General features: G+C 31.3%; 3 protein-coding genes across 6 annotated transcripts in view; 1 reads left to right on the top strand and 2 right to left on the bottom strand.

Moving 5' to 3' along the window:
- The window catches only part of LOC145729248 (G-protein coupled receptor dmsr-1-like), a 115285-nt gene that overhangs the window by 46258 nt on the left and 52395 nt on the right, over window positions 1-16632 (top strand). For 2 of the 4 annotated variants that reach the window (XM_081979927.1, XM_081979928.1), the window contains exon 2: window positions 7925-8049. The exons of 1 other annotated variant lie outside the window; for it this stretch is intronic. In XM_081979927.1, coding sequence (XP_081836053.1) covers window positions 7925-8049 — 125 coding nt within the window. Of the gene's footprint in view, window positions 1-6784; window positions 7167-7924; window positions 8050-16632 lie in introns of those variants that run through there. One more of the 4 variants, XM_081979929.1, reaches the window with a different exon arrangement.
- LOC145729250 (uncharacterized) lies at window positions 3020-10110 on the bottom strand. The gene is made up of 6 exons (XM_081979932.1): window positions 9990-10110; window positions 6956-7193; window positions 6791-6890; window positions 3436-3531; window positions 3188-3346; window positions 3020-3129 (listed from the first exon to the last, which is right to left on the bottom strand). Exons 2-6 carry the CDS (start codon window positions 7186-7188, stop codon window positions 3073-3075), a joined length of 645 nt encoding a protein of 214 aa, XP_081836058.1. The 5' UTR covers window positions 7189-7193; window positions 9990-10110; the 3' UTR covers window positions 3020-3072.
- On the bottom strand, window positions 10776-14765 carry LOC145729252 (uncharacterized). The gene is made up of 6 exons (XM_081979934.1): window positions 14591-14765; window positions 14307-14535; window positions 12148-12247; window positions 11483-11578; window positions 11160-11318; window positions 10776-11095 (listed from the first exon to the last, which is right to left on the bottom strand). Exons 1-6 carry the CDS (start codon window positions 14763-14765, stop codon window positions 11030-11032), a joined length of 825 nt encoding a protein of 274 aa, XP_081836060.1. The 3' UTR covers window positions 10776-11029.

The following is a 16632-nucleotide window of genomic DNA, read 5'->3' as shown; positions in this document are numbered from 1 at the left end:
TTGCAGCTGGCAACACTGTAAAGTTAAGATGAAACTTGTCAATAACAGTCACGTGACTTGGAAAATGTTTTCTTTGATCTAGAAAAGTCTGTAAGTTACATTTACACAATTGGAAACTCTAAAATTGTAAAAGAAGCTCACGTGATAGTGACAATTTAAATTTCCAGCTGGCAACACTGTAAAGTTATGTTGAAATTTGTCAACAACAGTCACGTGACCCGGAAAATGTAGTCTTTCATCTAGAAACGTTTGTAAATTATATTTAAACAGTTGAACAAGCTGAAATTCAAAAACCAGGTAACGCGATCGTGACAATTTAAATTTGCACCTGGCAACACTGTAAAGTTAAATTGACACCTGTCGACAATAGTCATGTGACCTAGATAATGTCGTCTTTTATATAAAAAAGTCTGTAAATTACATTTAAACAGTTGGAAAAGCTAAAATTGTAAAAGAAGCTCACGTGATGGTGACAATTTAAATTTCCAGCTGGCAACATTGTAAAGTTAAGTAGAAATTTGTCAACAAAAGTCATGTGACCCGGAAAATGTAATTTTTTTGTCTAGAAAAGTCTGTAAATCATATTTTAATAGTTGGAAAAGCTGAAATTGTAAAAGTATTCCACGTGATCGTAACAATTTAAATTTTCGCTGGCAACACTATAAAGTTAAGTCGAAATTTGTCTACAACAGTCACGTGACCCGGGATAAATATTTTTTTATCTAGAAAAGTCGGTAAATCACATTTTAATAGTTGGAAAAGCTGAAATTGTAAAATCATGTCATGTGATCGTAATAATTTAAATTTGCAGCTGCCAGCACAGTAAAGTTAAATTAAAACCTGTGAATAACGGTCACGTGACTTGGAAAATGTTACCTTTCATCTAAAAAAGTCTTTTTTGAATTTTTAAATGTAATTTAAAAAAAAATGGCGTTCATAGCTCTACTGGTTGCTGAGATATCCTAATTCAAGTAAAATGGTAATTTTCTTTCTAAAATCTGATCAATGGTAATTTTTGAACTTATGAAAAGAGGTTACTAACTCAAGCAAGGTTAGTGAATTTCAAACATATTATTCTGCATTACATTCTATATGATTCACACCAAAAATGGCGTTCATAACTCTACTGGTTGCTGAGATATCCTAATTCAAGTAAAATGGTAATTTTCTTCCTAAAATCTGGTCAATGGTAATTTTTTAACTTATGAAAAGAGGTTATTAACTCAAGTAAGGTTAGTGAATTTCAAATATATTATTCTACATTACATTCTATATGATTCACACCAAAAATGGCGTTCATAGCTCTACTGGAACAAAATGTTTGTCGCCGAGCATTTTTTACACTCTCTCATTTAACCTTAAATAACTAGCTTATTTGATAAATTTTGTATGGACATTTATACATATCTGGATAGCTAATAAAATAGGCTTTTTAACAGTATATAAACTTCGTATTGTTAGTAATACAGTATGGCCGCTACAGAACGTCAAAGTTGAACAATGAAGTAAAGTGAAATTATTTTGTAGCCTTTGTTGCAATTAATTGAGTTATTTCAGTTGCCATTAATTAAATCATATTGATTTGACTTTTAGATTCTTTTATTATTCTTTATATTATTTTATATTTATTTACAACTGAAATTTAGGGTCAAATTTGTGTTATATCAGAAATTAATCGAATTTGGCAACAGTGTCTTGAAATCCTAATTTGTCATTAAGTTTGACAGTTTTTGCCTATAACTGAACTGACCTTGTAACTCTTACGTTTTAGCAATTTGATCACCCTGTATATGGTTGGTTTATTGTATTACACTACTATCCCAAGACATCAAAATCAGTTTGGTAGGCGTGGTTGCATAACTAATAATTTGTACAGTGTCAATCGTACTTTTGACGTCACTACTCACTTACGAATAATTTTTGTCATCTTAGAAGTTATTATAATCAATGTTTTTAGTGGAAAAATTGATTTTATTAACTTACCGAAAATACCGTAAACACTGTGTACAAAATAATAAATTGACTGCCAAAGAAATATGTAACATTCAGTATCAAAGTTTTCTCCTTAAGTTCCATCATAAACCTGAAATTTTGTCAATAATAATCTAAATATACATTAGTAAACTTACTTTAAAATTTCTCCATGCCGTTGTAAGAAACACTTCAATATAACTAATCTCTCGTCATTATTTCGTTGTAAAAGTGGCTGGATAAGATCACCAAGCATGTAAATTTGATATTTTGTGTACAAAAGTAAGTAATATGAGTGCCAAATTGAGAAAACGATTGGGAAAAATCCTAAACATATTATGGGCGACAGTAACCAACAAAAAACCTGGTTAAAACCTGAAACATGGTAGCATAACTTTTAAAATGTATGACATCATGACATTTACCTGGAGATAGTTCTGATGCAATTACTGAACTGGGAGCAAACACATTCACACTATCAGTAATCAACTGGTAAGCTATACAAAAACAGGAAGTAAAAGTTAAGGTTAGGAAAACACGGTTCATGTAAAAGCTCCTAAGCCCATCTCTAGTAATTCTTTGCTGAGTGGTCGGTTTGGCCATGGTTAAACTCCAGAAAAACCTGCTTTTATACTGGGGAATTACCAGTTTTAAGGAAAAATATCCGTACATGTACAAATGTACGACTAGCATAGCCTGAAACTTTCCCTATAAACCACTTTAGAAACTTTAAAGTTGACTTACAAAACCGAAACAAAACGAAATTGGCCCGTAACGTAGGAAGTATTGAGAGTTAAAGTGTTTTGCAATTAGGTAAACTTGCCAGAAGAAAATTGAAGTTGAATAGAGTTGTCCTAGATAAAAAGCCCACCTCACAAGTTTATATTTGGGGAAATCTAGAAAATAGCGCACGTGTGGTAAGTACTCCCCTGGAAAAGCAAACTTTCAGAAAGGAAATGGTAGCAATCTAGTTTGGGTACCATCATTAAGGTACTGTAAATCCATTTCTTACTGTAGTAAATAACGAGGGTTAGTGAAACACTGAACTATTCAGAAAAAAAAAGTTTTATTTGGTGTTTGATCAAGACAAACTAAACTCAATTAAGTATTCTTCATCGAGTAATACAGATTAAATATTGTTAACCATAACTGTGCAATCTGAAAATAATATAGTAAATTGAAATACTTTACTGTATAACATTTTTTTTTAACAAACTTTTGTTAGTTGTTTCATGTTGGGTTCCAGAATCGAAAATACTGGTAATGTGTTCACTTTTTGTGACACGTAACAATGTGCAACCATAAAATCCTTCATTTTTTTGTTGTCCCAATTGTACCAGTCCAGTGAGTAAAATGTGTCAGCCAGTTCCTCAATCTAAAATCGTTTTTTAGTTGAAAAATTGTGTTTTTTTTAGGTAATTTTAAAATTCAATTTCAATTTTCAAATTCAATTCAATTACTTACGGTTTGTTCAAACAATTGAGAATCGTACGCAATTTGCCAGGCTATTAGGATGTAACCGGTCATTTCCACTACAGCCATAAACCATCCGAGCTGTTTCTAAAATATGGAGAAAGGAAAATTTACAAAGAGTTTTTCAAAGTTATTCAATAAATATACCAAATATTTCAAATACGTTTTTCCAATTTTTGCATGTTTTTAAAACGTACATTATTACACAAATCTGGTGATTAGTAAAATACTTTTTCTACATATGACTGTTTAATAAGATGCTGATTACTCACTACTTTTGAATAGAACACCCATTACCTACCAGAGAGTAATGATTTATTACTAATATTACTCACTACAGTTCAGGACACTACCAATATAGGTATAGCAAAAATCAAATTCAAATCGAGTGACGTAACAGTTAATGTTTAGAATGTAACCTTTGGAACGTTTGTTCTTCATTTGTCAAATTTAGACTATTCATTTTCCTGTGGCGACGTAAAAGTCCATAGTGTTATTCCTAAACTTTGATTTTCCTTTCTGTTACATTATTACGTCCTATTTTGACAGATGACATTTGGCTGTCACTTACAGCTCTGCCTTTTGTACTGTTCTAAATCTGGAAACTGTCAAATTCAATCAAAAACAAGGAAACATCCTTAAAAAATAACAAAATCAGTTTGACTTTATCTTATCATCAGTGCATTTTTGGCATTTATAACATTTGTTTGTGTGTTCCTGACTTAATTTTAGTCTATTTTTGAATATGACAACCGTCAAAATCGTTTCCATAAAGCCGTAAAACCACAAAACACTCCTAAAATCCTATAAAAACAGTATAAACAGCAACAAAGGTATTTATAGCTTTATGAGTGGAGATTTGACAGTTATGACGTTTGGCTGTCAATTACAGTTCTGTCTTAAACCTGGAAACTGTCAAATTCGATCCCATAAAGGTAAAAAACAAGGAAACATCTTTAAAAAGTAACAAAATTAGTTTTACTTTAATTGAATGTATTTTATATTATCATCAGTGCATTTTTGGTATTTATAACATATTTGTTTGTGTGTTTCTGACTTAATTTTAGTCAATTTTTATATATGACAACCGTCAAAATCCTTTCCATAAAGCTGTAAAACCACAAAACACTCTTAAAATCCAGTAAACTCGGTATAAACAGTATCACAGGTATTTTATAGCTTGATGAGTGTAGATTTGACAGTTATGACGTTTGGCCGTCAGTTACAGCTCTCTTTTGTTCTATTCTAAACCTGGAAACTGTCAAACTAAATCCTATAGAGTTACAAAACAACGAAATATCTTGGAAAATTAATGAAATCAGTTTGACTTTGGTTGAATGCAATTTATACCTTTATTAGTGCATTTTTGTCATTTTTGTTAACTGTCAAAATTGTCTTCTTAAAGCTGTAAAACCACAAAATACTCTTAAAATCCTGTGAATCAGTATAAACAGTATCAAACTTATTTTATAGCTTGACAGTTATGACATTTGACCGTCAAGTACCTCCTAAACATGGAAACTGTCAAATTCAATCCCATAAAGGTACAAAACATACTTGAAAAGTGACAAAATCAGTGTGTCACTTAATTTACTTTGATTTTTTCTATACCTGTCAAATTGTCTATATTCGTTGTAAATACTTTCCACAGTCATAGAAAAAGTATAGTATTCTACACGCATGTAATGGCTATTACTCACTAGATGATTTACGCAAACTTTATCTTCGTGAGTAATAGCTATCATTCCATGCCTATTGAATAATGTACCTACTATGAAGTAATAAGTAGTAAATAGTCGTCCTTTCAAATAATGTACTTAAAGCATTAATCAAGTAGTAATGTGCTTTATCGATTCTTAAGTAATTTGATCGAGTTGAAAAAGACAATGTATGTACTTTGACGTGTCAATTCATTTGACAGCTGTCACATGAGGCTGTCAAAATTTATTAAATTATATTCTAGAAGTAGCGCAAATGCGTAATTTTAGAAATTGCCAACAATAATCATCAATCCAACTTAACCTAACCTAACTTAAGCTGAATATTAGCAACAACAGTCACGTGAGTTTAGATACACAATTTTATTGGACGTTTATTAGTTAAAAGTGTCAAAATGTCGTGTACGAATTGTAAGAGCTGACATACCACCTAACCTAACCTAAAAATTGTCACGCCGTGACTTTGAAAAATCAGTTTTAATCTTACTGACATTTTTTAAGGTGAATTATTTGGAAAATCAGTCACGTGACCTGAGGAAGACAATTTTATTGGATTTTTATAGTTACATGTATCAAAATGTTGTTTACGAATTGTAAACAGAGACACGTGACTTGAAAAAAATTAAAAATCTGTCATGTGACCTGAGAAACACAATTTTATTGGATCTTTGTTGTTACGAGTGTCAAAATGTCATGTACGCATTCAAAGACCAGACATGTTGCCTAACCGAAGCTAAAAACTGTCACGTGACAGTGAAAAATTAATTTCAAGCTTTAGGCTTTTAATATTGACACTTTTAAGGTCAAGTAAAATGTCAAGAATTTGGAAAAACAGTCACGTGACCTGATGAACACAATTATATTGGATATGCCTGGTGTCAAGTGTCAAAATGTTGAAAAATAACACATTAGAGTCACACGTGGCTTAAGCTAGTCTTACCTGACCTGGAAATTTAAAAAAAACTTTCAAGTAAAGCCTGAAGCCTTGAAAAAGTAGTCACGAGTCTTTAGAAATCAATTTGAAGCTTTGTGACTTTAATACTGAAACTTTTCAAGATCAAATTGAGTGTCAAAAGTTTGGAAGAACAGTCACGTGACCTGATGAACACAATTATATTGGATATGACTGGTTTCAAGTGTCAAAATGTTGAAAAACAACACATTAGAGTCACACGTGGCTTAAGCTAGTTTTACCTAACCTGGAAATTAAAAAAAAACTTTCAAGTAAAGCCTGAAGCCTTGAAAAAGTAGTCACGTGTCTTTAGAAATCAATTTTAAGGTTTGGGACTTTAATACTGAAACTTCTCAAGGTTCAATTGAGTGTTAAAAATTTGGAAAAACAGTCACGTGACCTGAGGAACGCGACTTTATTAGATTTGCATGCTTTTAAGTAATAAAATGTCGTTGATGAACTGTAAAAACAAACACACGTGACTTCACGGTCAGAATTTGGAAAAATTGTCACGTACCTAACCTTAAAAAATCAAGTCAAAGTCAAGTGTCAAAAAAAAAAAATTGAAAAAGTAGTCACGTGACTTTAGTAAGACAATTTTATTGGATCTTTACAGTTACAAGTGTCAAAATGTCATGTACAAATTGTAAAAGCAGACATCCTACCTATTACTTACCGCAAACACTGCAAAAACAATGTATAACGTAATAAACTGACTGAATATCATGTATATAAATATTAATATAGCACATTGGGGGTACAAGTTATTCAAAAACCTAAAATGTAATAATATTAGAATCAAAAACATGTCATAGTACCATCAGAAACATGCGATTCGTACCCGAGTATTTGGTGATGTCGTTGTAAAAAAAACTGCAACAAATTTGTCTCCTTTCCAGTTTTTGTTCCAAATTTCAGCGATTTGAAAATTGGATTTTCTTTTGAAGCTATGACGTCCCTAAGCATTAGCAGCTGAAATCTGGTGTACAAGAGCAGATAGTGACATTGCCATATTGACATAAAAATGGGGAAGAAGCCCAAACTGATTAGAGGTGAGAACATTGTCCAAATCATCGAATCTAAACGAGAAATAATGTTAAAAAATTAATAATTTTTAGAATATGCTCATTGAAATTGTGTTTTTATTATAAAGTGTAGCAAAACCAATGTACCTTTTATAGTACATGAACAGGACAAGATCAAAAGCATTTAACATCTGTCTGAAATCTCCAACAATAAGCAATTTCATAAAAGAGCAATGTAAACGTTGATAGAGACATGCTCATCAGGTTGCTTATGCTAAATTTTAACTAAAAATTGTAAAATCCGTTGGATTTTACTAAAATTTGTTTCCTTTTGCCAACATGGTTAAGTAGAGTGCAAATCATTTGCTCAAATTCGGTTTTAAACCAATTATGTTTTTGATTGAAACTTTCCTGAACATAAGCGAGTAGATGGTTTAGAAATAATTATCTAAATTTAAGGAAAAGTGCTGCCTTTTCCATTAAAATGACGTCACGCAAAAAGTTGCTACGTCACAAGGCACGTCCGAGTTGCATGAAATTCCTACTTTGTAAAATTGCGACCAATTTGAATTTAAGACTTATTTTCTTTCTTGTTTTGCATGCAATGCAATCTGTGTTTTACACTAGAGTTGTCTTTGTATTGTTTGTCATATATTTTTTTATCAGAAACCAAAATTAATTAAAATTTTAATCAAATACCCAATACCAAGAACTTATGATTGGTCGGTCATTTAACGGTCTAGGTATTTTAGAAAGTTAATTTAAAGGTTATATTTGTATTCCAGATTGTCAATCAAATGTGGCACAAGTCGGCAACTCCGCAGACAGTTGACGTTAGTGCTTTCAATTTGACTTTTGACATTTCAACACAGTGTTGCCAGATTATGGATTTTGTTTTCTTGGGAGGGAGGTATTTAAATTATTTACTTTTGAGTGTTTTCATTAAAACTTGTTTACTTGCACTGCTCTTTCTTCGATCAAATAACTCAGTTATTTGTAATATTATCAAGAAAATTACGTTAAGATAAAAAAAACTTGAAATTCCGAACTATATTTTGGCGTTGGAACGAAATTTCTAGCTCTTATAGTAATCAAGTTGACACGTGTCAAATAAGGATACCTGTCATCTTTAAAGAAACAGAAGAAATATGGCAGGTTGAATGAAACCGAGAGAGAGTTAAAGACAATTAAAGAAGATAGAGAAACGGTAATAACAGTTAACAAAGTGAAGTATGTATATGTTTGACAGTAATTTATCTTTTGACAATTCTAGTAAAAATAACATAGTTATTTGTCCAATTTACTAGAGACACCATATAGGTTGATTTAAAGGGAATTTCACACAATCACAATCAACTCGATAGCTGTCAAAATAACCGAGTTACGGGTTGTCAAAGTGAAGACTACACATGTTTGACATGTTTGATAAAGCTTGTACAATTTTGACATTCAATTTTTTACCTCAAAAAATGACAGTTAAAAGTCATATTGCCACTGTCATAAATATGTTAGCTCTAAAATGACCAAAAGTACTAATAACCTATATTTTTAAGTTTTTTAATTAAGTTTAAGTTTAGACTGTGAATTTTCAATAGTATACACTACAAAGAAAATCACAGTCTGAACCTAAATTTTTTAAATTACTGAAGAGAAGAGAAGATTACCAACATTTCTTTTAAATTAAAATCTTGTTTTTTGAACTTATTAAATTACTTATTATCGGTACTGCCATAAGCTTGGAAGTAAAAAAAATTCAAATTTTCAGCATAAGGAACCAAAATTGTTAACTTTTTAGTGTCAAATTGCCAAAATTGTACTGAAAATCATAGATTGTTTGATAATCTTGAATTGGTTCTCTATTTGACGTGAATTGACGTATTAACTGTTATAAAATGGCTATTTAATGGCTGAAAGTAGCAAAATATCATGTTTTTATCTTTAAGTTTATGTTTTTTGGCTGTAAATATCAATTAGTTCTTCTTTAATTTTCAAAGTGTAACAATTCTACTGAAAGTCGAATCGTTTCTTAAATTGGTTGTTTGTTGTCCAAACTATCATAATTTAAGTCAGAAGGCTGAAAATAGTAATAATAACCCTTTTTCTCAATCAACAATTTTCAAATTTCTGGAATAAGAAACCTAAATCCCCAGTTTTTAGATCTGCTGGTAAGGTTGTACTCATCAGAAATTAAAATTTTTCCCATGTTAACTGAAAATTGTTAATTTTTATCCCTAATTCTCAATTTTCTGATAAAATATTAATGATTATCAATTTTATAACTACAACAATATGAATAAGATCCTAAAAAGTAGTAGAACGTAGATTATCTGAAAAACGTTTCGTTGTTCAATGATACTGAAACGTGCCTCGTGACGTCACAGGGAACCTAGACTGGAGTTTTAAACTTCAATTGTTGGTAAATTCGTTATGGCTTGTCAGGATAGGCAACAGAAAACTGTTTTTCAAAAAAAAAGAGCCAAAAAATAGAGAAAAAGGTTAGGGAGGTTCACTTTACGTGGTGCATACTCTTCCTAAAACGTTGTAGAACTATTTGGAACCTTCTAGAACATTCCAAAATGTCGTTCTAGTCTTCTAAAACGTTCTACGACCTTACAGATATTTGTAGATCGTTGTAGAAGTTTTTAAAATCGTTCGAAAACTTTCTGCAGATTTGAACATTCCAGAACATTTTAGTGCTTTCACAAAAAAAAGTTAAAATGAATTTAGACTGGTTTTCTACTAATTTGAGGAAGAGGAATTCGGTGGTGATGATTATTTTTGCCTTACTTTATTGTAAACCCTAAATTTTATATATTTTTGGGTAAATACTATCTGGATGATTAGACTTACCTGGACGATATATAGAAATATCCGCACTGACTGCAAAAAAACTCGGACCATCAACAATCAGTTTCCGAGATAACGAGATGCAAGTAAGTCCAGTGGTTACTATAATCGATCGATTTAAGTACTTAGTTACCTGACATTGTTGCAAAATTGCTTTTCTAGTTTTCACTGAGGCCATACTTAAACTCCAAAAAAATGTTGACTTAAAACCCTGAACTCGAGAACTAAACGAATGATATCCGTAAACGTACAAATATAAAGTTACTATAACCTACAAGTTTTGTATTACAATCTGGTAACATTCAGTAGATTACTTACAAATCCAGATGCAAAGAAAGCTGGGGAATAGTTTAGAAAGTAGTTTATTTCAAAGTGTTTCAACATATCGTAAGCTTCCCACAACCAAATTATGGTTGCTATTATGGTTGTGACGTAAATTATTATTTTGACTACTGTAAATCTTAACAGATCAAGATGATATCGTATGAAAGGTATGTAGTCGTCTACAAATTGGAGATTTTACAGTGTGCATGTGAGAAAGTAACACTGAAACTTACCATTATTAAGATACTCAATTTTGCAGTCTTCCATTTGGTTTTTGCTTAACTAAAAGCTGTATACTAAGTTTTTCTCTGTATTTAGTCCCATTAAGCCTTAGCAGTAAAGAAGGTTATAATCAATAAAAAACTAATCTTTGTTCAGTATGCAGCAACGTGAAAATAAATAATTCAAACTATTTTTTGAGTAATAATTTAATTAAATGGTAAAAATGGTCAATCTAAGGGAAAAAACTAAAGAGGAATCATTCACTTAATTGTTGGTAATAAAAAGCAAGTACTGAGTATTAGAAAAGCAGGTGATTTAAAGGTAAAATATACAGGCTCAAAATGTTCCTCTTCAACCGATCTTTCACCTCCTGCCAACCGCAATACGATTGAACATATACAGGATGTTCAACCTAATTTTTAATCTGCATTAAAGAGAAAAGAAAAACCTAAACATACATTTACCATAACACATTTTTATTACTACTACATTGGTGATTATCCAGACATGGCTTTCCTCTGGGAGTAATAGAAGTTAAATATACTGAACCAAAGTTGTGCCACCTGAAAGTACAGTACAATAATATCTTTTAGTACAATTTGAGAAAAAAATCAGTGGTTTTGGTACTTTTTTCAACTGCTCAAAATTTCCTTGTACAATAGACATCATCGGAATTTTGCTTCGTCCTTTAGAAATGAATTGGTGAGCAATCATGTACGATTTCATAGTGTCCAAGTCCCAATTATACCAGTTTATGGTGTAGAAGGCGTCTGCCAATTCTTTTATCTTCATTTTAATTGTTTCAATATTATAAAGTATCAAAAATTATACTCGACGCACTAAACAGATGGTAAAATGAAAATTTCATGGATATTTTAGATTTTATGGATCTGCTGAGTGATATTTCCGTTTGTTTTTAGCACGTTGAGTGTAATAGTAATTTTACTCACAGTATCTTCAAATTTTTGACATTCAAGCGCACTTTGACAGCCGCAGAATACGTAAGCACTCATTGAAGCGCAGGCAATAAACCAACCAGCATGACTCTAAAATACAATTTAGTAGGAAACTAGTGATTTACTTATAGAGGGCTGAAAGAAGCAGTTTATAGTACTAGTTGACATACATATAAGATAATATAACCACAAAGCACATAATTAAAGATATTCTCGTCATTCCAGCAGTGACAAAATTTGATTTTTCTTCGACAATTCAAAAAAATTAATATAGACAATAATTTGTGTTCACATTTTAGGGAACTAACATGCAAAAAATGATTTTTTTAAAATATTTTTCTGAACCATTGAAGTTTTATCAAAACTTTCTGGTTCCTTTTCTGAACTTTGTGTATTTTTTGTTTATAACATACATTGGTTTATTTTACGGCCCGTTGTCAATAACAACTGACTTTTTTGGGTCAACTTTACGGCCCGCGGCTCTCACGGACTGGGCTGTAAATGCTGGGTGGTAAACTCGTTCGCCATAGAAGTCTAGGCGTAAACAAACATTGTAGTGCGTAAAACAATTATTACCGCTCTAGAATGCTCTAAACTGAGTTATGTACGAGAATGATTATCAAGCTAGTTGAATTAAAAGGTATTTTATTCATACTTACTGAAAATATGAAAAAAACTGTGTATAATATGATCAGTTGACCGCTAATCACGTAGGCACTGTTTAGAGTATAACATGCCGATTCTATTTTGGCCAAAAATCTGAAATATAGAATAAAAACAAGTAAAACTTAACAATAAAAATACATAAAAGTATATTCATAAACATGGTCATGACAGGCATATACTTGACATATGCTTTTTGAAAATCATTATGAAATTCAACTAATTTTGCAGCATAACAAAGTAGGTAAATTTAATGCCTAAAACTTTGAATATATAGGGTGTCTCAAATTTGACGGTTTTACGGTCTTCAAAAGTAGCAACAGTGCATTCTCCTTAAAAATGCGTTTTTTTAAAGAGCATGTTTATCTTATTTTATTTATCTTTGTTTTTAATTTTTTTTTGCAACTCAAAAACACCAAAATGTCACCAGTGTTTTTGAAACTGTCTTCTGAGTATTGAAAGTATTACAAAAGGATCTCAAACGGTTTTTTTAGGTCAGAAACACCAAAATTAGTAAGTACCAACCAGCGTTGTCATATCTTTTGATTGACGTATAGTGTGGATTAAATAAGCAAGTTATTTACGATTAAATCAAACACTGCACTAAAAAAAGGAAAAAATCAACTTTGACGCCCTCTAGCGGCCCAACCAATAAATCAACCAATCAGTGTTGCCATATTGCTGGAAAGCCCATTTCATTAGCTATCCATTGATGTATAAAAGTCTACAAAGAAGCTACCAAATTGGAGAGTTATTTACGAGAGAGTATTTTTTGAGTTTCAGTATTTTTGAGTTAAATACTGATCAGAAAATTTTGACGCGCTCTAGGGGCCAAACCGTCAAACCAATTAACCAAAACTGTCATATTTTTACAAAGCTCAATTTTTTGGCTATCCATTGACATATTAAAGTCCTTATCATGTCAGTCAAATAAGGAAGTTATTTAGGTTAAAGCAAAACAGTGCATAAAAATCGAACAGGACAACATTGGTCAACTTTAACGTACTTTAGCAGCAAAACTATTAAACCGGTCAAGCAAAGTAGTTATATCGTTGGAAAGCCCATTTTATTGGCTATCCATCGACATATAAAAGACCATCCATTATGTGTCAAATAAGATAGTTATTCACGATTGAATGAAAGAGTGTTTGAAAAGTTTTAACGTAAATTTGGCAAATCTGGTAAAAAAAAATTATTGAGTAATGATGAAAAAAGTCAAGTTGTTTTTTTTTTCATTTTACATGAAAAAAGTTAAAATAGCCGCCAAATGTCACGTGTGACACTTCATCAAACGTCACGATGACGTAATGTGGCAAAACCATAATTTGACCAATTGTCAAATTACGTCATTGTGACGTCAAAAAGCTCTGGTCGCTCCATGCAGTTTTAGAACAAATTTTGACCGTTTTTTGATGATTTTTTTCCTTTCAAATGAAAAAAAAAATCACGTGACATTTCTCATCATTAGCCAATAATTTTGTTCCACGTGTTTTCTAGATTTGCCAAATTGTGTGTGTCACGTGACTTTGAAATTTTACGAAAAAGCAATTTAAAATGGCCGGGAAAATATTCACTTGGCTTTGTGAATGAAAATGGCGGAAAAGTCACGTGATCTTTAAAAAAAGCTGGTTCAAAGTCAATGTCCTGTAAGTTTTAATTTTTTAATGATTTTTAATGCAAAAATGTTCTTCTTTTTTGCATTTTGCTATATTTGCTGTGCTTTTGTCATCAAACAAGTCGATTTAAAAAAAAAAATGTTGCAAAACCCATGCAAAAAGTACTTTTTTATAAAATCGTTAAAAAAATACAACTTTTTTGAATAGTGTTCTATATTTTTGAAAAAGTAATTTTTTAGATTTTATTAGAGATTTTTTTAGATTCTAGAAATTTCTGTAAGAAGCCTTTTGTAGCTTTCCTGCTTCGCCAATGATAAAGAAAATTCGAGAGGGTTTCCAAATTGTCTTATTTTCACAATCACCCTGTAGCTCAGAAACGGGGGCTTCTTTCACAAAAATCAAGAACAGATTCGCAAAACTCTCTACCTTTGCTACTTTTGTAGATATTATTTCGTAAAACCATCCAATTTGAGACACCCTGTACATACAATAGTAAGTTGATAGATCACACATCTTTTGCTATTACTAAATATTCTCACTCAATAATTTCGTAATGCCTTTTCAGAATTCCTTGAAAAACTTTCAATCCGTCTTCCTTCTCGTCTGCTGGAATCAAATTTACTTTCCCATTAATCACATCAATTAGCATACAAATTTGATATTTCAAGTACAGAATCAGGTAGTACGAATGCCATATTGACAGAAAAATTGGAAACACTCCCAGGCAAATTAACGGAGCAAACATCCAGCAAAATACCATGTTCAAATCTAAAATTGACTTGTACAAGAAAACAAAGCAAATTAGAATAACTTTGTGACAAACCTAAACTGTATTTGGCCATTACAGCACTAGGAGCAAAACAGTTGGTACTGTCAGTAACCAGCTTGTATGCCACACAAAAACATGCAATTTCAACCAAAACTAATTGAATTCTGTTCATGTAACGAGTTTGATAGCTCTCATCCACGATTCGTTTTCTTGTACTGGGTGATGCCATTTTGATACTCCAGTAGAAGTTTTTTTTGAAATATTCCACGTGCGGACTGAGGGAATGGTATCCATAGATATACATGCACAGGGTTATGCTGGACTTCAATGCAAATTTCAGTTACTAACTGTTCAATAAGTTTAAAGTTACTTACATAGGTGGTTGCCAGCATGAATGGGGAATATTTCAGAAAATATTGCACATCAAAATTAGTTAAAATGTAATATGTTTGCCAAAGTGACACCAATATTGCGAATGCAGTTCCTACATACACTATCACCCTCAGTTGTTTGTGTTTGATTAGATCCAGGAAAATCCTGATTCCTGGTATGAATTCTTCTACAATAGAAGAAACTGAGAAAGTCGTTTTTTTGGTATTTCCAAACCTACCATTGTTCAAATATTGGATATTAGTGGTTTTTGTTGTAGCATCACACTGAATTGTAGTCTCCATAAATTAGCAGAAAATGTCACAATTTCACATGGAGAATCAAGTGTAAATGATCCTTTAAGGTTAGTTAAACTGGACAACTAAATGTCCTGTCTTATTTGGTTTTTTGTTGTCTAGAGTTGGCAGAGCAGAGGATTACAAAAATAACGAGATTTTTGACATGCAGTCTTGCAGTTGTAATTTCCGGATCTAAATATTGTTTGATATCTGTTTTTCAAGAGTCCAGCATCTGTGCAGATTGTCTAGTAATTCCACTTCACATTCAATTTCCCCAGAATTAAACAGTGATTAAAAAACAGTCCAAACAATCAAAATTAAGTCTGTCAATGTTGTTAATATAATCAAAAATTTTAGGAAACAAATTTTTTTCCCAAATACGGCCCTGTAGCCTTTTGAGCAACCCTTTTATTTCCTCTATTTTCTGATAGTTTCTTACACGTTTTTACAATAATAATAATAGTGAATTACAAAATGCAGAGTAGGGAAATTAATAACTGATGTGTCAGAATAAGATTTTTCAGACCATTGTCAAAAATCAGCAAAAATGTGCATTTTTGTCCTCCAAAAATTGTTTAAAACTTTTCAAATCTTATAAATGACGTAAGTTCGCAATTAACAGATATAACTCACAAAAATAACTCATTTTGATTGGTTAGCACAATACAACAATCACTCATCAAAAATCAATATGAAACAAGACAATTAATAATAAAAAGCAAACTAAAAGTTTTCAAAAGAAATTGAAGGAATATTTCTGCTTGATTTTCATTTTTTTTTTAAATTACTTTGAATGTTCCTGATTTTTTTTTCCCAATAGACTGATTTTTTTCTTTTTTGAAACACTCTGAATATAGTAGATTTTCAGATAAACAAAATTACTTACAGATTACCTTGTCGAAATTGAAACAATATTACGTCATTCCACTTAACTTTGATTTTTAGTATAGACACAAAGTTAATCTCATATGGAGTCTATTCAGTTTGTAATTAATTATTATTGATTGACATTATTTTCAACAGGCAACAAACACTAAACTGTGGACATCCATTAACTTTTACTCTGTATTTAAAAACTATAAGGAGCAAAATTAATACCAGAGCTAATGACAAAAAAATTCGTTTAATGACTTTAGAAATGTACTAATGACACTTTCTTTAACTTTTACAGAAACTACAGATTAGAAATTATAGTTATTTATACAGCAAGGGACTTAAACCATTTTTTATTCACGAAAAGACACTTCTTCGAGTTTAAGTCACGTGTTTAATACAATATTTTATTAAAAACAAGTTTGGTTACATCTGTAAATAGGCTAATGTCATTGTGATTTAAAAAATGTTTTTCGACGACTGACTTTGAAAGTACCTCATGTACGCTTCCATTTAGAAGCAGAAAGGGGTTATTTGCCGCGCGCGAGCAGAAAG

The sequence above is a fragment of the Ips typographus genome, linkage group LG5 (genome assembly GCF_016097725.1).
Source record: "Ips typographus isolate SLU linkage group LG5, UJ_Ityp_2.0, whole genome shotgun sequence".
NCBI lineage: Eukaryota > Metazoa > Arthropoda > Insecta > Coleoptera > Curculionidae > Ips > Ips typographus.
This window is presented reverse-complemented; position numbering and strand designations above follow the sequence as displayed.